A 23,120-nucleotide genomic window follows, 5' to 3' on the forward strand; every position below is an offset into this window, starting at 1 on the left:
AATGTTACAGCAAGGGAAGACCATGGTTAGACCCCACTTTGAGTACTATGTTCAATTCTGATCACCTCGCTACAGGAAAGATGTGGATACTATGGAGAGAGTGTAGAGGAAGTTTACAAGGAAGTTGCGGGAGTGGAGTGAATACCTTATGAGAACAGGTTGAGTTAACTTGGCCTTTTCTCCTTGAAGCGAGGGAGGAGGAGAGGTGACCTGACGGAGGTGTAAAAGATGGTGAGAGGAATTGATCGTGTCGATAGCCAGAGGCTTTTTCTCACCCAGAGCTGAAATGGCTACCATGAGTTGGCATAGTTTTAAGGTGCTTAGAAGAAGGTAGACAGGGAATTTCAGAGGTATATTTTTCACACAGAGAGTGGCGGGTGAGTAGAAAGCACTGCCAACAAAGGTGGGAGATGCTGATTAAATAGGTTCCTTTAAGAGAGATAAGTAGATGAAGCCGGGAAAATAGAGAGCCATGCGGTAGGGAAATTCTCGACAGTTTCCAGAGCAGTTTATATGATGGGTACAACACTCTATGCCAAAGACCCTATAATGTGCCGTAGATTTCCGAGTTTCTATGTTTTCATCAATACGTCCGTTACTGGGAATAGAGCAATAGAAAATAACAATCTGAAAATCAGCATATTCATCTTTCTGCATTGGAGGAAAGGACATGCTGTCAGTGTACTACATTTTATTTGATGTGAAATCAATACTGTCAATACTAAAAGAAGTTGTGCACTTGTTTATAAATTTGGCCTGCCAAATAAATCGAAGTTATTTCTTGTTGTATAAAAGGGATTGCAATTAAATTCCAATACCGATAATAATATTGTTTTCTTGAATATATTAAAGTGTCTAGATTTTAAGAGTGCAATGTAATCGCACTGACAGTGACATTAACTTTAACATGGATTACAAGCATCGCTAAGGTATGCTACCTCAATAGAAATTTGCAATTTAATTCAAAAGCATCATATGGAATTCTTCCCTCATTTATTATAGCAGTTCCAGAGCCTGTCGCTAATATTTGACTACGGCACACTTTATTGTGCCTATATTGAACAATTCTACAACAGCGTACTTCACAGACAATAACATATAGAAAGTGCAAGCAAAAGAGTTTGTTTTTCGGTCTTCATCGGGCTGACGTGAAGGATGGGAATAAACAGTTGACGATTCGAGCTGCAAGTGACTTGGAAATCCTGAACTGTTGTCGTTCATTTCATCGTTGTTGTCAGTCGAAGAGAAAACACGGAAAGCCAGATGTAAGCGAACCTAGGACTTGGGCTCTGTTATAGAGAAAATGACTGGCGTCAAATTGAGCACAAAACACAGTTTCACCAAACAAACAGCACACACAAACTGCTTGTGTAACGCAGCAGACCAGGCAGCATCTATAGGGAGAAGCAGTGTCTACGTTTCGGGCCAAGACCCTTCGTCAGGACTAATTAAAAGGAATGATGTTAAGAGATTCGAAAGTAGGAAGGGGAGAGGGAAATGAGAAATGATAGGAGAAGACCGGAGGGGGTGGGGTGAAGCTGAGAGCCGGAAAGGTGATGGGCAAAAGGCATACAGAGCTGGAGAAGGGAAAGGATCATAGGACGGGAGCCCTAGGGAGAAAGAAAGCGGGAGGGGTGCACCAGTGGGAGATGGAGAACAGGCAGAGTGATGGGCAGAAACAGAGAAAAAAAGCGGGTGGGGGAATCTAAATATATCAGGGATAGGGTACGAAGGGGAGGAGGGGCATTAACTGAAGTTGGAGAAGTCAATGTTCATGCCATCAGTTTGCAGGCTACCCAGCGGTATATAAGGAGTTGTTCCTCCAACCTGAGTGTGCCTTCATCTTGACAGTAGAGGAGGCCATGGATAGAAATATCAAATTGGGATTTGTCTATCTGATATCTGATATCTGATATGTCTATCCATGGCCTCCTCTACTGTCCATTCCCATTCTGATATGTCCATCCATGGCCTCCTCCACTGTCCATTCCCATTCTGATTTGTCCATCCATGGCCTCCTCTACTGTCCATTCCCATTCTGATTTGTCTATCCATGGCCTCCTCTACTGTCCATTCCCATTCTGATATGTCTATCCATGGCTTCCTCTACTGTCCATTCCCATGCTGATATGTCCATCCATGGCCTCCTCTACTGTCCATTTCCATTCTGATATGTCTATCCATGGCCTCCTCCACTGTCCATTCCCATTCTGATATGTCTATCCATGGCCTCCTCTACTGTCCATTCCCATTCTGATTTGTCTATCCATGGCTTCCTCCACTGTCCATTCCCACTGTGATATGTCTATCCATGGCCTCCTCTACTGTCCATTCCCATTCTGATTTGTCTATCCATGGCTTCCTCTACTGTCCATTCCCATTCTGATATGTCTATCCATGGCCTCCTCTACTGTCCATTCCCATTCTGATTTGTCTATCCATGGCCTCCTCTACTGTCCATTCCCATTCTGTTATGTCTATCCATGGCTTCCTCTACTGTCCATTCCCATTCTGATATGTCTATCCATGGCCTCCTCTACTGTCCATTCCCATTCTGATATGTCTATCCATGGCCTCCTCCACTGTCCATTCTCATTCTGATATGTCTATCCATGGCCTCCTCTACTGACAAGATGAAGCCACACTCAGCTTGGAAGAACAACACCTTATATACCAGCTGGGTAGCCTCCAATCTAATGGCGTGAGCATTGCCTTCTCTGAGCTTCCGTTAATGCCCCTCCTCCTCTTCTTAACCCATCCCTGACATATTTAGTTTTTCCCCGCCTAGCGGAATATCAGGACGACCACTGTCCGTCATTTTCACACAGTCTAAGGAATAATTTATGACACCCACAACATCATTGCGATCGTCAGGAACCAGGTCAGGGAGCGATTATATATAAAACATTATTTCTGACGATTGCCGCTGTGCAGCAAATTACTTGGGATGATGACCTATTTTGTCATACTCCAAGCATGCTCGTTTATTTCATATTTAAAGGACTATAATTCAAAGTGATTTAAAAGGGGTAAATCAGACCTTTGTTAAATTGAATGCTGACTACAGGCTTTAATAACACGCTTCTTGTAACGCAAGACCCTCACAAAACCACGAGATTGTTCAACCACATCAGTACGCACACGTTACGACAATTTTCTTTGCCGGTTTATGATCACAGACAGATTGAACTAAAGTACAGCAAAATGAAAATAAGTGTACCGACCGTGAATACTGGAAAACAAACCTTCAGGGTCTTGTGGAGCATGACATGTACTGTATAGATCGTCGTCGGTGTAATATTCGACTTCATTAATGGAATGACTGGATCCAGTAACTAAAATTCAAAGAAATAGATATTCAAGATATTTATTTGGTATTTTTCTTGTTTTTGTAATGAACACATCATTCAATCATTACATCAATGACAGTATCATCATTACCATACATGGCAAAATCCTTGAATACTCTTCAATGGAAGGTAAAAGGAAGATGTGTGTTCCGCCTTGAATTGATAATAAAATAATCTAAATGTGCACATGGAATCGATTTTATTGCGAACTCGTGTGCGTATTGCTTTTGGAAACGCTATCATTGACGAATGAAGATAACTACGGCAATCCTGCAGCAGGTGAATGAGAACAATATATAGAATGAAAGATAGATAGACTGATAAAGTAATACGATGAAAGGGTACTTATCACGGCTTTTCTTTAAGTGGGGACAGTTAATGTTCGGTTACAGTTCATTCGATATACTAAGTAGAAGTAAAATAAGCTAAAGTGACTGAAGTCGTCATCCAGTTAGCAGAACATGTTCAGAGGGAGAATGAGTTCACGTTTCTAGTTAATGTCTTCGTACTAGAATGTGAGTAGGTATGACCCTGGAAAGTTTGGAAGAGTGAGCCATAGTTCGTGGTGGGTAAATTATTCGGGAGGATAGTCTGTGAAATAATTTACCTGATTAAATCACGCTTAGAATATCACATTCACTTCTGGTCAGCTCATTTTTAGAACGGCATGAATCCTCAGAGACGGTGTAGAAGAGATTTAACAGAATGATGCCCGAAGTAGGGGGCGCAATTTTTAATTACAGATTGTTCGGTATAGAGTGCTCCTCCTCAGAGCCTTTTCCAAGATCGGAAATGGCTGATATGAGGGAGCTACCTTTAATCTGATTCGAAGAAATGATGCAGTGTTGTCAGTGGTAATTTTGCTAGGGGTGAAAGCGGGGAACGCTCTTTCGAGGCTGGTATTGGAGATAGATATATTAGGGCCATTTAGAAAACTTTTTATGTGGCCACGTGTGGTCAATTGCTTTATGTGAAAGCAACTAAAGAATGTGTAGGATGGGAGAGCAAAATTGATCCCGTGTAAGTTAACAGGTCGGCACAACATCGTGAGCGTAATGAACCGTACTGTGCCATGTTGCTCCATGTTCAGTGCTCTCTGTTCCACATTCTATTGCCGAACAGAGAAAAGTTTCGAACGAAGGCTCATCGAAATTGCTGAAAAAATCCTAGTTGTTTCAGGAAAGAGGAAAGGAAATGCCTCTAATACTCTGGGGACTATATCAGCAGATGCTGGCAGTGTATGCTTCAGATTTGTATTATTAATTGAGGTTCCGTACAATGATCATGAGTGATATCATACCACTCCAGACTCCAGACTGAGATAGCTGAAACCTGGTTCACAGCATCCCTCACAATTCTGCTACGGAACAATAGATATGCATTTTCATCGTCTATTTACCACACGTATTTATGCCCTCGAAGCTTCTGACTTAATTTCCCACGTGCCATAAGGTTTCCTTGCCTCTCATCCGATCTCGCCTATCACCAACCAACCTACCCTCCTTTCCCATGCTCCAGCTCCTTATTTTGGCTTCTGTAACTCCTTTACAGAGCCAATAAAATGTTTTGGTTCTAAACGTTGACGGTTCATTCTCTACCATAGGTGCACCTTAATCTGCTGAGTTCCATTAGAATACTGTGTGCTTTGCTCAAGATTGTCAGCATCCGCAGAATCTCTTCTGTTTATTGTATGATGCCCCATTATTATTTTTGTTACAATTTCATTTCTGAAGTACCTACAGAGCCGTGAGTTTTTGTTGTTCCTTGATTTTGATCACAATATTGGATGAATTGAGACGGTATCAATTTGTACATCGCGGATTTTGTGTCATAATACAGACCTGAATCTTGCATCTCAGAAAAATTCTTGAATGGTGGAATATTCTCAATTTCCTCATAAATTGCTTGGTAAAAGTCAATAGGTAATCCTTGGCCACTCATTAGTGTACCTAATGAAGAGGGAGTTGAGATGAACATCGGCATCAACGAATTTGCACACGAATATTATGATTAAATTAAAATAAATTAAAATGATCTTAGTCAAGTTGAAGAGTCAGGGAACGTGATCGTTGAATCGGACTGATGTGTGCATCATAGCCCTGGCCAATCAACCGAATAAATTTGACATCAGAAGGACGAAGGGAAAGGTACAGAAGAGCGAGTATATTTCCGATCTTTGTTTCATAATGAATACACATCACATTTGAATCGAAGACGAGTTTAATATTATTATTAGATAGATGTAGATGCCATCAGTATGGCAGCGGATGAAGACAGGATGGAAATTCACACGTCACTCCAGCACCTAACAGAGAAAGTTTGGCTGTGTCAAAGAAATTTAAAAGCATCGCGAATATTCAATGATAAAATGATAAGAAGAAAAGGAATGGGGAAAATGCATTCTCTTACTTCGATTGGGAGAACCGAATCAGAATATTCGAGAATACACAGCAGATTTTTGAAACTTATACGTCCAGATGTTCAGCGCATGGATGTTTTACAGTGAAATAAACAGTGAAGCAGCCACTTACCAAATCAGATTTAACCTTCAATTTCCATTACTGCATAATGAAAATTTATCATTAATCCACGAACAGTAAGGGACAGTGAAAGCCACCATTATAAATGTCTCACAGAAGTCAAATTAATTTCGAACTAAAGCGGTGAAAATATATTTAATTTAGTCTTTTCTGCACAAAAATATTTTTTGGGAAGACCCCAACAAACTGAAAGCGTCACAATAAAAGGTCGATGTAAAGATTGCCCCTCACCACTGATTGCTGATCGTCTCCACGTTATCGTGAACAGTATTAAAAACTCAATGATGAATATTAATCCAAGAATTATGCAGACAGTAACCATGATGGATGGGGTCCAGTTTCCAAAAGCTTTAAACGAAACGTAAAAACATATATTTCAATAAACAGAAAACAAACACTATAGATCCAATGCATCGAAATTTTGAGCGATGTTTAATGAATTTAATCATATATTCATTTATCACGATTTTTGAAAGTTATATCCCTATACATTTCATGAGAGAAAGAGCGGAGCGGAAACACAAGGACTATTTCACAATAAAGCCGGATATGTCAGAAGTATTTCCCAGAGCAATAAATGTTCTCTCCAGCCACCTGGTATCAAATCAGGATAAACACCCCAAGCAACGTCGTGTTCAAATTCTATTTTCCCTCACATTGCTGGATTGGAACAGCAAGAAGGGAAGTGAGTTTAATTTTATGAAAACAATTCCAGGAAGAAATTATTTCAACATACTTATCTATGGTTTTTTTTTCTCTTATCCACCTCTAATCAGCAAACAGAGATTTAGCTAATAATTAGCTAATAATTTAGCTAATAATTTTAAAGATAGTGTCACTCTTGGATCTCCGTTAATCTCCTTTCTTCCATCACCTACCACATTCCCCTCAGCTGTGGCGAAGAGGGAGGGCCACAGGGGTTAGGAGGGAACTGTGGAAGGGGAGTGAGTTGGGACATTGTGGGAGTGCTGAGGAGAGAATGCTGTGGGAGTGGAGTGAGCTAACTCGATTAAGGCAACCCATACGACACGCAATGGATCCAGAAAATGTTGGTAAGCTGCTGATTATTACTGCTGGCAGTCTGTATGTAACTAGCAGTAGTGCAATTGATTTCATTCCAAATATGCATTTATAGGCCAGGTCCACATGCGATGTTGGTCTTTGTGAAGTCAGAGCAAAACAGAGGAAATAGGACCTCATAGCCCTGATACTTCTTCCTCAACGCATGCATTAAGGGTTCAAAAATAAGACTGAGCACTTGCACTCTTACAGATCGTCACCAAATCTTGAATATTATTTCGGGTCCAAAATATTATTCAACTATACTGCCGTTGAGCACACATTACATGCTGCGCTGTCGCAGGATGACTAAATACTCATCAGGCCATGCACTCTTAGCGCTGATGTCATCAGGAAGAATGTACCGGAGCCTTGGGTCCACACAACAGGGCTCAGGAATAGTTATTATCTATTAACAGCCATGATCCTGCTAGGGTGCGCAACTTCAATTATTCTAGTGGTGAACAGATTCCACAATCTATATTTTCTTTCAAGGGTTACACAACTCTTGTTCTCAGTATTAATTTTTACTGATCCATCTGTTGACATTTTTGCTGGTTTTCCATTTGCGTACTTCGTTGCCTTTTGGTGTTTGTTATTTTTCCGCGCTTGTTTTTGAGAATTTCTTTAGAATTTCTGTTATGTCTCTATGTATGTACACTGAATGCCGTACGAAAATGAATCTCAAGGCAGTATATGACGATATATGGATATCTGATAACAAATTTCCTTTTAACTTTAATTTTTACTATCTGCAAAAATCAAAACTTTCTCAAGAGTATCGAATGTGCTACAAGTTGAGTCACAAAAAATGTTTGAACGGGAGTGGAGTTCAAGTTTTTAAGAATTCTGCATATTCCTGCTTACAATTATTGGCGAGACAATCAAGGTCCCATGCAGTTTCCAAATCATCTCTTGTGAACTTAGCAGTTAGGAAATACGAATAATCAATTCTTGATATCTGCAGCATAAATGCGATATTTAAGCGTCAAAATCCATACCTGAATTGTTGCGTTCAGCAGGAGTCACTCTGGAACCTGTGTACAGATTGAAAAGAAGTTTCAACAAACGCATCTCTGTTGGTGTTTATATTTGATGTTTTTAATTACGAAATTTACAAATCAGTTGGAGAGAAATTGAAATGTCAGACAAAGCCCAAAGCATACCAGAACAAAGAACGATGACATCTTCTTTGTGATCACAGTCGTGTTGACCAAATGATGAGGAACGACAGCTGGACAGAAACGATTCACTCCCGGTGCATTTTACTTCATCAAGCCAGACAGCAGCGGCTACCTGGGTCATTTTAACATCTTCTGGAGGCCAGAGAGCAAGGCCACACCCTAGCTGTCTGCAGACTACATTGGCATCGGCCAGATCCCAAGAGTCGTCACACACCGTGCCCCAACTTTTATTAAACCGTATCTCAAGCTTTCCGGAGCAGTTGTGACTGCCGCCAACAAGTTGCAATGGAACATCTAGGTATGAAAGAATAAAATGAAAATGTATTTAATACTTAACCTGGGAATCTGAAGTTCGTCAGAGAGAAAATAGAACTAATTATAGAACGCAAGGGCAGGCACCTCGGCACACCATTTCTTAATCCAACACTATGCAAATTATGCCACCTCTCTTCCGCCTCATATAATCGATATCGGTCAAATATTTACACTTGCCTACTCCAGCGGAAAGCCTATCAAAGACGGTAATTGTAAATATTTCTATATCACTCCTCAAAGCCCGTTCCAAGCAACATCATGCTCAATTTACGAATAAAGGTTTTCCTCTAACACTTCATTTAAGCCGTCGTCTGTCACCTTAAATACGTCCGTTAATATTTGGTATTTTTTTACAATGATTCAGACTCTCTACCTGACCTGTCTCACCTAATGTTATGCATCTATTAGGACTAATTTTAGGTCCGCAGAATGAGTCTGAAGTGTTTCCGTCCTTTCGTATCCAGGCAGACTTTGAGTACGTCTCATTTATAGCCCCCACATGCTTCTTGAAATGCAACGAATGGCAATATAAATAATGTGAAACCATTGCCTTACATATCCACAAACACTTTTTGCAGTCAATTCATCGTTGAATGAACACGCAACATATCTTATTCTTACCATCAGTGTCCGATTAATGAAGGCAAGTCACAGACCTTCCTCTTCAATTCATACCTCATCACGATTTGCTCAACCACACGATGAAGACACTATCAGCCACCGTTTTTCTGTGTTTAGTTCATGCCGGCGAAAAAAATAGTCGAATATAGCTCATGCATATCTTTCAATCCAACCATAAATTATGGGCTTTGAACATACGTCGTCCTATGTTCTCTCTAGTTAACCACTTGTGTTATTTTGGTAATGTAACACAGTATGCCTTGAAGTTTCCTTTTCTCACATTTCCAACCAAATAGATATCTTTATCTATTGATCACAGCCTTTATTCATCTCTCTATTTTGCCCAGTAGCCCGACTGCATTTATGTATGCCTCGGTTTACATATATTTGCTTCATTTATTTTGATCAAACCAGCAATGTCTCTCGCCTTTGAATAACCCCATTACTTCCATCGTTCACTTCCCTTCTTCCCAGGTAATAGCGATTCCCAAGTCCGTCCAACTGGCCATAAGACAATTCCCGCATATCATTTATAATCTTGCCAGATAACAAATTCTCCCAATTATTTCCAATTAACTCCCTCTATCTTCTGTCTGGGAATGGAATTTTTCACAAGACACTCCCATTTGGCAGTGCTCAACAGAGTCACGGGAAACTAGGATTTTAGTCAATGCGGACACAATTTCGTTGAGGGCAAAAGGTACGAAATTATAGTGACGTTTATACAAGGCTTTCTGATTTCAGCAAAGGCGTTTCGAATTCGTTACCTTCTGAAGGGAAAGAAGAGAATGTGTTTTCTTGCAAGCAGGCTTTTTCAGTGAATCCTTCCGTCATGTTGGTTTCTGTTGGCAAAATAAATATTTTGACGATTTTATACAAAAAAGATGTAAAACGTAAATAGATATAAGATTCTCTTATTTACCCTCACATACAACTCCTCCGTCATCCGAATGGTCACACTCGTGTTTTCCCCACGGTTTTGACTTACACTGCCAAAGGGTCGATTCGTGTGCAGTACATTTAATCTTATCCAACCATATAGGTCCAAGTCCCTTTCCAAATTTATATGAGCCAGGATAAATATATTTTATTGGTCCACATTTCATTTGTTTGCAAATCACTTCTGCAGATTTGGCATCCAGTTTCGTGGAGCACACTGTTCCCCAGGTCTCGTTGTACCACACTTCAATTCTTCCTCCGCATCGACTACCTCCGTCCTGCAGGCGCAACTTTTTGTGCTCTGAATAAGGATACATTTGAAACAAAGGTTTTCGCAAAATTAGCATACAGTGGAAATCGCGTTTGTTCTACTTCTGCAAAAGAAATTAGCCGTGTGTGTGTGTGTGTGTGTGTGTGTGTGTGTGTGTGTGTGTGTGTGTGTGTGTGTGTGTGGGTGTGTGTGTCTGTGTGTATATATACGTGGTGTGTAGAGCTAGGACAATCAAAGAAAATGTGCATATTCAGTAGGAAGTGATAGATTAGCAAAATTAAGCGAAACCAGGAAACACGGAGTGATATATTGTGCTGAATTACTTAAAAGAGAGAAGGGGTTAGTGACTGAAAATTGAGGAATAGCTGACTGAGTGTCTGATACTGGAATCTCATCGGATTCACCAACAATTGAGAAAGGTAAATATTTGAATTCCTTTAGGGAAGAAGTTGAAGAGCAAGGAGAAACTGTCCATCCTCTGTCCTTAACGAAAAGTGTGAATTAAGTCGTTGGAAATAAGTGGACCGAGACAAACCGTCACTTGCTCTTCAGGGCAAAAGCGGTACGTGGTTAAATGTGTTGACTTGACCTCAGTACCTTATTCTTATGACCGCACCAACTAAATCCAGACTAATAGCAGACTGTGATGAAATAAAGGCGAAATTACAATATTATTTTTATTTATTCTATCCCCAGATTCAATAACAGTATTTGAAACAGATTTTTTAAGAAAAAAACATTTTATATGTATTCCAGTCATTATCTTTGGAGATTCTAATGTGATCACCTACACTATTTTGAAAAGAAAATAGTGTTTTGAGTTCAGAAAAGCTGACCTCACATGAGCTTCTGGCTTTTTGGCACTTTACTTCATTATGCCACAACTACACTGATCGTGTTATCTCACGTTTATTCTTCTCTGCTGCATTAAAACTCAATAGAAAATTTGTCTTCTCTGGACACATTACAACCTTGCAGTCTCAGTATCAAATTTCTAACGTTGGCTCCTCTAGTTGATTTTGTTTCGAGAGGTACTTTTACTTCAGATTTTTTTTTACCAATTGCTTTAATAAGTGAGAAGCAGAGGTAAAGAAACATGGGGAGAAAGGATCAGTGGAAATTGAAAAAACAACAACGGCATGGTTTTGAATTCAATTAGTTTTTTTTTGGATTTTATTACGTGGAGTTTGGATTTTCCAGTTTGATAAATTGTATTATTCTGTCTCTCCTGGTTTGGATTGCTATGTTAATTATCGTCACCAGCTGGCTCTGCTTACTTGTATGTTCACAGCTACTACCTACTGCATGGCTAAGTAATTGAATTTCCTCAGGAGATCGGGCATTTAAGAGTCGCTTGCATATTTTAGTCAGGCGCACTTTTCTATGGGTCGAAAGAATTTGAATCAACATCTGGATTCAACATTTGAATCTATCTTTTATAAGAACGCCTCACAGTGCAGTCTTTCTCACAGCTCCTTGAGTAGTGTAAAGAGTTGGTGAATAATCAGTCGACCATCAAACTGTATCGATGCATAGACTGGTGATTCTTTACTTGTCTAGCTTGAGTAAAGAAAACGGGGAAACACTGGAGCGAGGGCAGAAGAGTTATTAGGCAGAATCAATACTGAACTCAGGGTGATTAATGTTATGACATTAGTAATGGGAAATATGAACATTCCAGATACGTAGGGAATAAGTTGATTGTTTCTGCGTAGGTGTGCTCTCACGCATTATCAACATTTTGACAGTTCATCCTGGCCCAATGGTCTCCTTTCCTGCTTTATTTATTTATTACAATTCCGTAGTCACTGTGTGCTGCAAAATTTTAACAAATTGAAATTTTCTTTACCAGAGCATGTTAATGTCAGAGCTTCTTTTTGACTGCAGTCATGTTCGCCCCATGGTGCTGATGGACATTCCCAGAGAAATGTTTCGTTACCCGAGCATCTCACTTCATCTAACAAAACTGGGAGAGAGCGTCTTCCGCAGTAAACGTGAGTTTTATCCTCCAAAGCATATCCACAACCCAGTTGTCTGCAGACCACGTTAGCGTCAACCAGATCCCAGGAGTCATCGCAAACCAAGCCCCAAGATCCACGGTAATAAACCTCTAGCTGACCAGCACATGAATCTTCACTTCCGGAGAGCCGTAACTGCAAGTGGCCTATCGAACAGAAACATGGAAAATAAATCAATATATTGGAAATTATAAACATCACCAGTTTGTCATTTCTAAAGATGTTTCTGGAATTATTAGTATTACTCTTAAAAAGTATTGTGCCGGGATGTAACAATTATTCTGGAATTTAAAAAAATGTTTGAAATCTAAACATAAGATGTAAAAGTTTGGAAGAATAGAACATATCGAGAAGCGTAGAGTTGCTTCTCTCATTAAGGACGGAACTCAGCGGCTGGTATTTGGACGTTTTATCACATCTGCTGCCTTTCCATTTCCCCGTCTTTTGTACAAACGAGGAAACTACAAGCCAGTTAGCCTGATCTCAGTGTTTGGAAATATATTGAAGTCTATTATCAATGAGAATGCAGAAGATAAACTAATGTCTGACAAATCTGGTGTAATTATTTTGTAGAAATAATAAGCAGGATAGACAGAGGGGAATCGGTTGATTTTGTGGTACTTGGATCTTCAAACGGCCAACGTCAACTGGCCACACATGTGGCTGCTTAACGAGTTAAAGCCCATTGTATTAAAGGAGATATTCTAGGATGGGTAGAGCTGTCGCTAATTGGCAGTAGGCAAAGATCGGGAATGAAGGGACTCTTTTCTCGTTGGCCGCCGGCGACACGTGGTGATTTTAGTGATTTTGGACCAATTCATTTTATGTTCTGTGTCAATGATTCGGATGATTGTGTTGATGACTTTGTTCAGAAGTTTGCAGACAATATGAAGGTAGCTGGAGGGTCAGTTAGATTTGAGGAGGTGACAGGCCACAGAATTACAAATTTTTCTTAAGAGAGCGGACAAAAAATTACAGATGCAGTACAGTTTCGGGTAGTGTATGGTCATGCTCTTTTCTAGAAAAAAAAAATGAAAGGTTTGACTGTTTCCTAACTACTGGAGAGAAAATACAAAAAAGAAAAGAAGCGCAAAGGGGCTTGGGAGCACTTGTGCAGGATTCTCCAAACGATAGTGAGCTTGTGGATATTAAGGCAAGTGCAATGGATGTAATTCTGAGATTATTTGAAGCTCTGGTGAGACCTCACTTGTAATATTCTGTGCCGTTTTGGCACACTTATCTCAGAATGGATCTGCTGAAAATGGAGTGGGTTCACTAGAATGTCATTTCATAAGAAGAGCGTTTGATGGCTCTGGGTTGTGTTCACCAGAATGACGGGTGACCTCATTGAAACCTATCGGATGATGAAAGGCTTTGACAGAGTGGATGTCCAGAGCATGTTTCCAATGTTGTTCGTGTCTGAGACCAAAGGACACTGCCTGAGAATATAGGACAATACAGCTGTGTCATTGTTGATTATCAGCGAAGAGGAGATTTTGTTTTCGATCCTACCTGTTGTCCCCGATGAGGAAGTCAATAATCCAGTTGCAGAGGGAGGAACAGAGACCCAGGTTATTGATCTTGTTTATTAGTTCTGGGTTTTTAGTACCAAATTAATCTATTATCAAGGTACGTATATGTCACCAGAAACGACGCTGAAATTCGCATATTTAGTAAATTGATTTCCACTTCCTTTTGTAGGACTTCCCTTCAGTAGAATTGAGGTTTCCATACCTAGCTGTGATATAGCTTGTTAATATACTTTCTACTACAATTCTTTCGATTGTTTTTTGTTTTTTTTTAAATACCATGCCGAGTCTTCGAAGTCTCCCAAGAAACTCGGGACTCTGTGTGCTGTCGCTGTAATTGCAGTTATGTGTTGCGTCTCCGACAGGTCCTCCGAAAAAATAACAGGGTGTAATTGAAATTTCTGACCATCTCCGCATCTGATGCTCTGTTGAGGCCTGACTCATGGACCGCTGGTTTCCTCCTCCTGAACTGAATACCTCCAATTTGTCATGCTGACTTTGAGGAGCACGTTAGAGCTGTGGCACCACTACTCCTGCTTTTCTAATATCCATTTAAAATGCTGTTGTGTCATCAACTTTGATTCGGTGTACGTCAGTAGGGTCGTCAGCAAATTTGAGAATGGCAGAGGTGTAGTTTAAAGCGAATGAAACACGAAGATGTGCTCACAAACTTTTGGATCACCAGTGGTGATGGAGATTTTAGACCAGACGTTGTTGTCATTCAGAACATATTGTCTGGGTCTGCAGTGCAGGATACAATTGTACAGGTAGTTATTGGGATACCGACTTCAATTTTTTGATCAGTTGTAAGGGGATGGTGGCATTTTATGCTGAACTGCAGTGAAGAAACAACCCTATAATGTGTGTATCTTTCCTTCCCAGGTGTCCCTGGATAATATGAAGAGCCAATAAGATGGCATCTTTAGTGAACCTATTGCTCTAATAGACAAATATGGGATGTCATGGTCCTTTCTGTCAAACCGCACCTTGCTATTTACCTCCGGAATTGGGCCTCACTCCCCTCGTTTAACTTCCAATCATTCCCAGATTCCACTAACCATGCCCTCCTGCTTTCCATCAGAAAATGCAGGATAAAGACAACAAAGAGCTGCTAGTTCGTTGGTCGTCTCCGGTGTGAGTAACCTCGTTTCATGGTTCTTAGGACTGTCAGTTCTAAGTCTAACATCGCTCCTGGATTTTCTCCAAACCCAGAACTCCGGGTAAAGACTCTCCCGGATAACGATACAGACTCTTCTCGATACGTCAATAACGCCTCCCAAATCTGCCTCCGCGCCCGTGTTCTGTACTTGGGTTCGTCCACCGACACGCTCGTGTAACACGGACATGTCTCCTCTGAGGCAGAGGTTGATATGTTCCATTAACAAATTCTCAAAACACTTCCTCATTGTTGCTGCCATTGTAACTGACCGATAGATCTTCAGGCAAATCATCAGGTTCTCATAAGAAATCGGTATGTGACGTTTACTTGTATCTCTATCAGACTGCCGAAGCAAGATGCTGACGATCTCCCTGAGCACGCCAGGCAGTTGATCAGCTCAGGTCTGAACTACATGTCCAGATATCCCTTCTAGGCCGGATGCTTTTGGTGACTTTGCCCTCATGAACGGTAAATGCATGTCAGCCTCACAGACTTAAATCACAGAATTATCGGGGGCTTCGGGAATTCTTGATGTCTCGTCCAGATTTTGACAGTCAAAGTGGGGATAAAAGGGATTGAGCCCATCTGGAAGAGAAGCTTTTTGCCCACTACGTCGCTTGATTTTACCTTGTGCAAACCTTGCCAAAATTGTCAAGCTTCCTTCGTGGTTTTCAGCATGGCATTTAGAAAGGTACAATAAGCAAGGCTTAATGAGAAAATAAGGAGACAGGGGATCCAAGGGGACATTGCTTTGTGGATTCAGAACTGGCTTGCCCAAAGAAGGCAAAGACTGGTTGTGGACGAGTCCTATTCTGTATTGAAGTCGGTGACCAGTGGTGTGGCTGAGGGATTTGTTCTTGCACCAATACTCTTCGTGATTTTTATAAATGCTCGGGAGGAGGAAGTGGAGAGATGAGTTAGTAATTTGCTGATGAAACAAAGGTTGTAGATAGTGTGGAGGGCTGTCAGAGGGCACAGCGGGACACTGATAGGATGCAAAACTGGGCTGAGAAGTTGCGGATAGGGTTCAACCTAGATAAATGTGAGATGGTTCATTTTGGTACGTAGATCAGATACCACAGCAGAATATAGTATTAATGGGAAGACTCTTGACAGGGCGGAGGATCACAGGGATCTTGGGGTCCGGGTCCTTTCGACAATCAAGATGCTGGACAGTTTGACTCCATGGTTAAGTAAGTTTCCGGTGCATTGGCGTTCATAAATCGCGGGACTGAGTTTAGGAACCGACAGGTAATGTTGCAGTTACATTGGAAGCTGTTCATACCCCACTTGGAGTATTTTCCACAGTTATGATCGCCTTACCACAGGAAGGATGTGAAAGCCTTGGAAAGTGTGGAGAAAAGATTTACAAAGATGTTGCCTGGACGAGGGAGTATCCCATATGCGAAATGTTGAGTGATCTCGGCCTTTTTCCCTTGGTGCGCCGGAGGATGAGTGGTGACAGGATTGAGGTGTATAAGATTATGAGAGGTTTTCTTCTTATCCAGGGTTTTAGGGTGCTTGGAATAGGTACAGAGATGACATGGGAATTCTTTTTGATGTAGGGAGTGGCGAGTGTGTGGAATGGGCTGCCGGCGACGGTGGTGAAAGAGGATACTTTAGCATCTTACAACAGACTCCTGGACAGGTGCATGGAGCTCAGAAAAATAGAGAGCTACCTAGTTAACCCTAGGTAATTTCTAGGGTAAGGACATCTTCGGCATTTCAGAAGAGATAATAGATGCATTGGTCGTGACCTTACAAGAATCACTTCATTCTGGCATGGTCCTGGAGGAAGGAATGATGGTAAATATCACTCTAAGAAAGGATGAAGGGATAGGAGAGAGAATTATAGTCCAGTTTACCGATCCACAGTTGGATTCTCTTATAAATGATGATGCTCCGAGGTACTTGGAAAACAATGATAACATAAGTCAATGACAGCATGTTTTCTGCTGAGGGAAATCTTGTCTGATATATATGTTAGAGTTAGTTCTTCGAAGAAGCAATAAGTAAAGTGGACAAAGGTGAGGCAGTGGATATTTACTTGGACTTTCGATGTCATTTAATAAGGTGCTACACAAAAGGTTACTTAACAGGATTAAATCCCATGGCGTTTAGGAAAGGAATGGAGACGGATAACGGAATGGCTGATCGGTAAGAAGCATCGAGTGAGAATGAAAGCGGCCCTTTCTGATTAGTTGCCAGTGACGCACGGTGCTCCTCAGGGGTCAGTATTGGGACCGCTGCTTTTCACATTGCTTTCGGTGTATCAGATGATGGATTTGATGGTCAAAGCTTGCTGATATTACGAAGAAGTGTGTAGTGGTAGGTAGTGCTGAGAGTCCAAATGTATGATAACGCATTTCGATAAAAAGGAGCAATATGCGGACTATTATGTAAATGGGGAGAAGTTTCAAACATCAGAGGTGCAGAGGGAATTAAGAGTACACGTGAAAGACTACCAGAGGTTAATTTAGAGCTTCAGTCTGTGGGAACAAAAGACGAATGTAATGTTGACATTTCTCTCAAGTAGAATAGAATATAAAAGCAAGGAAATAATATTGTACCTTTATAAGACACTAGATAGACCGCACTTGGAGTATCCTCAGCAGTTTTAGCCCTATCTCTCTGAAAGGGTGTGCTCTTATTGCAGAGAGTGCAGTGGAGATTGACGATGATGATTCCGGGAAGGAAGGTGTTAACATAAGAGGTGTGTCCGGCAGGTGGATCTATACTCACAGGTATTTCATTGAAATTTACTGAATGTTGACGGGACAAGATAGGGTGGGTGTGGAGAGGGTGTTTCCTATGGTGTGGGTGTCCAGAAGTAGATGCAGAGCCTCAGTTTTGAGGTGCGCCCGTTTAAAAGAAGGGTACAGAGGAATATGTTCAGCCATCTAGAAGTAAATATTTGTAATGATATGCCACAGACGGCGGTGGAGGCCAAGTCGGTACGGAGAGTTAGGGCGGAAGCTCATCGTTACTTGATCAGACAGAATATCAAAAGATATGGCCAGAAGTCAGGTGTATGCTGTAGATTGGAATCCGAGATCAACCTTGATAGATGCGTAGCAGATTCGAAGGGCTGAATGGCCTAATTATGTTCCTATGTCTTTTTTATGCGATAGCATCAAATGTGCTCACAACCTGCTGCAGCTTTCAGGATGAACCCAGCAAAACTCAAAGTGCAGCAAAATATCACTGATGGAACAAATATTACATACAAAATTCAGTGTCGTGACTGGGACAAGTACTAAGTCAGTCAAACAGGAAGGAATCTATCGATCACACTACATGAAAATCAGCTAGAAGGTACGGCTCACTTTCGCTAGATTAAACTCATGCAGACGTAAAAGGACAGCATTTCTGCCTCAATGGTGTTGAACGATGAAATGCAATCGCCAAACTTCAGCTGACTGACGTGGGTATTGCTACCACTTGGTTGGCGGAATTTGTTAAGTCTGATGCGATTTGCATACTGTGTGACATCGCTTGTTATTGAACTATGTCACATCTCCAGTCAGGTTGAAAGTAAAAAGGGTTCTCAATTTAATTGTGCAATTGGCAGATTGCGTCCTGCGTTGTCAATGGGTAGCATGTATCATGTATCTGCACAAGGAGAATATCAGTAATACAATTGTACTTGTCACATAGGCTGCACTGAGCTACAAGCCAGTTAAGAGTCTATGCATTGTAGCGATGTATTTCGTTTCCTCTTTCTGTCAAGCCCTGTCTACCAAAATGGAATAAAATTGATTTTGCAAGGACGTATCAGTTTAGGTAGCTGCGTGCGTAAAAAAGACAATATGTGCATTTATCATGATATTTCCAACGGGTTTTTCTATTAAAGTGTCATTCCTTCATAGTTCATTTTCCCTTTTTATACCGATTGATATTCATTACATTTATGTCCAGGGTAAGTATCACTTTTATATAAAAGGATAGCACTGAATGCACCAGACAACAAACAACCAATTTCATCCCATGCATTGACTCATCAAGGTTAGAGTTTCAGAGAAAATCTACGGAATATAGCAAACAATTAATGTTGGTTCAGAATTAATATCACAAAATTGATGTCTCTCAGACACTCCAGGTGACTAGACCTACTGATGCGCAAAAAAAATAATTCCATGAAAATCGGTATTAGTGCACGGACAAAAATATCACCAAACTATTTCATTAAACGATGCAGCGAAAAATATTTGAAGTAAAAGACAATTATTTCCGTCGTATTTGAACGTTTATTCGAGTCCTTATCCCTAATGGTTCCGATCAAAAATAATGCCAGGCGTCAGTACCATCGTTTGGTTTTGCACTTCCTTGCAAATTTCTTCTTTCAAATTCCCCCTCCAGAACCCCTTCCTTGCGCAACTAAATGCTGAAGTTCCTTCTTTTGGAACATAGAACAAAGAATATAGATGGGCCCAGCGTGTAACCCTCTCTATGAACTGCATATAAATGCCCTAACACATAGCACTCTATTTTTATAAGGTCAAAGTATCTATCTAAGCGTCTCTTAAAAATACCCTATTGTATCCGCATCGAACACTGACAGTGCATTTCATGCACCCATCACTCTCTGTAAAAACTTACCCCTGACATCCCCTCTGTATCTACTTCCAAGAAGCTTAAAACAGTGCCCTGTTATAGTACCATTTCACTCCTAAGAAATGACACAAACTATAATTCCTACAATCTTTTTATGCACCTGTATGGTCACCTCTCACCCTCCGTCGCTCCGTCACTCCAAGAAGAAAAATCCTATTTCACTCAACCCACTCTCATAAGGTATCCTCGCGAATCTTTGCACACTGTCTACAGTACCCGCATTTTCTCTGTAGTAAGCTGACCAGAACTTAACAGAACTTAACAAGTGGAGAATGACCAAGCTGTAACATTACCTCACGGCACTGGATTGTGCCATTGCTATAACTTTGATCATCATAAATTGAGACCCGAATAGAAGTCTGAATTTGGACAGGATAAACAAGGAGACTAGCACTAAAACAGAGGGAATAAGCGAGGGATGTGGGTGGGGCTGGGGAGAAGAGAGAGAGAGAGAGAGAGAGAGAGAGAGAGAGAGAGAGAGAGAGAGAGAGAGAGAGAGAGAGAGAGAGAGAGAGAGAGAGAGAGAGAGAGAGAGAGAGAGAGAGAGAGAGAGAGAGAGAGAGAGAGAAAAAAAGAGAAGGCAGGTAGAACTCTTGGTATTGAATTGTAATCAATAGCAAAATTTTTGAACTTCCAGGACGATCCCGTTCAGTACATATCCCAAATTATGGATAAATCATTGAAAACATGGGGCAAATTCGCAGTTCTATCGAGGCAGAATTAATGCCGAATCTCTATGCGAAGTTTGCACATTTTGCCCAGATAAGTACGTTTTTATTCATCCGTGCTCATTTTTCTATGCGCCCTCCCAACTTGTACTATGTACAAAGTTAATTGAGTACTATAAATTTGCTCGTATGTTTTAGGAGCGGGGCTACCGTAGGAGCTGTGGGTGACTATATAAATTGGAAACATTGCAAGAGGGTATATGATTGTCAACGCCGATTTGATGAAACAAATGGAGATTTCAATATCGGCAAGTCTCAGTGTGTCTAAATTTATCTATATATAATTAATAGCCACACGATATTACAAATAAAAAAATTCCACTTTTCCATGCTATTCACCTGAACACAGGACGCCAACGCCGATGGTGTCGGAGGAAGACCGATTCAATATGGATGTCCTGCAATTTTCGAGATGTGATTCGCTTCCTTCACACTGAAGGTCGGTCACCCACACGGGCCCTTCTTTCGCTCTGTGCCCCGAGGCGATGTAGGAGGATGTGGCCACACCGCAACGCAGTTGCTTACAGACAACGTTGGCTTCATCGATATTCCAGAAGTTATCCTGAATTCTGCTCCATCTGCCGTTCTCATAAACCTCCACCTGGCCGTCGCAGCGGCTTCCCCCGTCGGTCAGTCGCAGAGACCAAATGTCATCTACAATATGGATGGGATTGTGTAAAACAGTTAATAATTAGCCAATGTATCCCAGATATGTTCAGCTATTAGCGGCAAAAAATAATTTATACACTGATTTCCTACAAGGCAATCACCCCAGAAGCCATTAAACCTCTCTTCTCAATCCGCAGGATAAAAAAACACACACACGTAGCGGTCCCAGGTATTATTCCTACTCGCCGAACATAAAGGAAGCCATTTATTTATTTTTTAATATGTCATCGTTTTTTTCAACAGTTCATAATATGAGTTAACTCACCTGCAAATATTACATCTTTATTTTTACAGATTTTAAAATGGTACTAAAATTACTATCTTGACAACAATTGCCATAATTCTCTGCACTTCCAAATATTTTCTCCTCACATTTTAGTTTTATTCACTGTGTACTCAAGGTCCGGATATCCACAATAAAACCGTGCAAATTGCAAACACAGATCGTTGCCACAAAAATTCAAAATCGTTACCTAGTTTTGCCGGAAAATTTTGGATACATTCAATTGTTATTTTTTCTTATTTTTGTCTCTGTTATGGATATCTCTACGACCAAAGAAAGGTTTCATTCAGACAAACGCTTCAGCAACTCACCGGTGCAGATCAGGCTGGCGTCATCTCCATGCGAACAGCTGATCTGACTCCACGCTGAGACTTGACAATCAGCTAATCGGGACTCATTGCCCAAACAAATGTAGTCATCCTTCCACATTGACCCGTTTCCTGAGCCAAAGTATGCATCTCTGGGAGTTGCATTTACTGCACCACACTGTAGCTGTTCACAGACCACGGCAGCATCTTCCAAGCTGAAGTAATCATCACAAAGTGTTCCCCACTGGTCCCCGTGCCGAACTTCCACCCGGCCGGAACATCTGTTGTCCCCATCAACGAGTCGTGCTTCATGATTCCCTGTTTTATTCATAAAAGAAGTCAATTAATTAATCGCAACATAAACTAATTGAAAGAACTTGCACAGGATAGGACCGCCATCCACTCCGTCTGCTCGGCAGAGCCTCGCGAAAATAACAGAGTATAGCACAATGCAGACATGTTATTTTTTAATCTGATTGACCCGCAATCATTTTTCCAAAGTATTTTCAAAGTGTTGTGAATAATCTGCATATACCACGACAGGAATCTCGCGTTTTTGAAGGTTTTTAGCAGAATGAATACCATTGTTTCAAACATTGGGCCATGCAGGTGAAGAAGGGTTTCCTTGTCTGATTTCTATACAGTACTCCTGATTCTGTTGATCGTTCAGTTTCATGCCCATCACTCTAAATGTTATATTCTGTCCAAGTTGAAAATACCGTTATTCAGCACCATATTCGACCCATACAGTTCTTGCCCACTCAATGGCCGATATGAATATGTATTATATTTATTTATTTTCTTATTTATATGCTTCATGCATTCAAATATTATGCACTCGCACGGAACATTTTCGAATTTCTTTTTAGTTATTGGTGATTAAATTGATGTTTGTCTTTGGTTGTGATGTATATTTTCTTTGCACTTTTCCATTATCTATTTCCATCTTTGTTTATTTAAATGGCGACTTATTTCTTAGGTTTCATAAGCAACTTTCAAACTGTTCATCACGTTCGGTCCCAACAAGTGTCCGCTGATGATTATAAACTATGGAAATTCACAAGCTATCTTTCGTTCAACTAACAGCTATATAGTTGATATTTTATTTATTCTTCTGCTTTTTTATCATTTTACAGTCGTTATGTCTAAATTTGTAGCAGTAAAATCCGAGGCTGTTGGAACAAGTTATCTCGCTATAATCATGTATTTTCTATACTGGTGCAGATGCACGCTTCGAGGTTGTGCGGCAAAATCAATGGTTTGTATTCATCTGCCGTTCCGCACCAATTCATCTGTGTGGTTCCGTTCAGAAGAAAGGAGAATTGTTTCGGGCAATATTCAATAATCCGTCAACATATCAGTACTGAAATAAATCATATTTAATTGCTTTGTATTATTAGAGATAGCCGTTATAGAGCTGCAAAACCAGCTGGGAATTTTAACGTTTCATCAGTTTTGTGTCTGTATTCAGACATGTGACAAGATCCAGTATCATTAAATTTATTCGAATTAGTAATTTTCGCGTTCAGGTGT

At 40.7% G+C, this 23,120-nt stretch overlaps 1 protein-coding gene across 1 annotated transcript; it reads right to left on the reverse strand.

Annotated features, from left to right (window-relative positions):
* Positions 1 to 992: 992 nt before the first annotated feature.
* LOC140723265 (antigen WC1.1-like) lies at positions 993 to 10,047 on the reverse strand. Its single transcript, XM_073037876.1, has 8 exons — positions 9,992 to 10,047; positions 9,837 to 9,911; positions 8,116 to 8,427; positions 7,951 to 7,986; positions 6,122 to 6,238; positions 5,192 to 5,299; positions 3,246 to 3,335; positions 993 to 1,289 (listed from the first exon to the last, which is right to left on the reverse strand). Exons 2-8 carry the CDS (start codon positions 9,901 to 9,903, stop codon positions 1,276 to 1,278), a joined length of 744 nt encoding a protein of 247 aa, XP_072893977.1. The 5' UTR covers positions 9,904 to 9,911; positions 9,992 to 10,047; the 3' UTR covers positions 993 to 1,275.
* Positions 10,048 to 23,120: the final 13,073 nt, after the last annotated feature.

The sequence above is a fragment of the Hemitrygon akajei genome, unplaced genomic scaffold, assembly GCF_048418815.1.
Source record: "Hemitrygon akajei unplaced genomic scaffold, sHemAka1.3 Scf000106, whole genome shotgun sequence".
NCBI classification, from domain to species: Eukaryota; Metazoa; Chordata; class Chondrichthyes; order Myliobatiformes; family Dasyatidae; genus Hemitrygon; species Hemitrygon akajei.

Coding starts and splice junctions, on each gene's coding strand:
- LOC140723265 (XM_073037876.1), bottom strand. CDS start 9,903: ATGACGGAAGGATTCACTGAAAAAGCCTGCTTGCAAGAAAACACATTC. Junction 8,428..9,836: donor CTCTTCTTTCCCTTCAGAAG/GTAACGAATTCG, acceptor TTTCATACCTAG/ATGTTCCATTGCAACTTGTT. Junction 7,987..8,115: donor TGTCATCGTTCTTTGTTCTG/GTATGCTTTGGG, acceptor ATCTGTACACAG/GTTCCAGAGTGACTCCTGCT.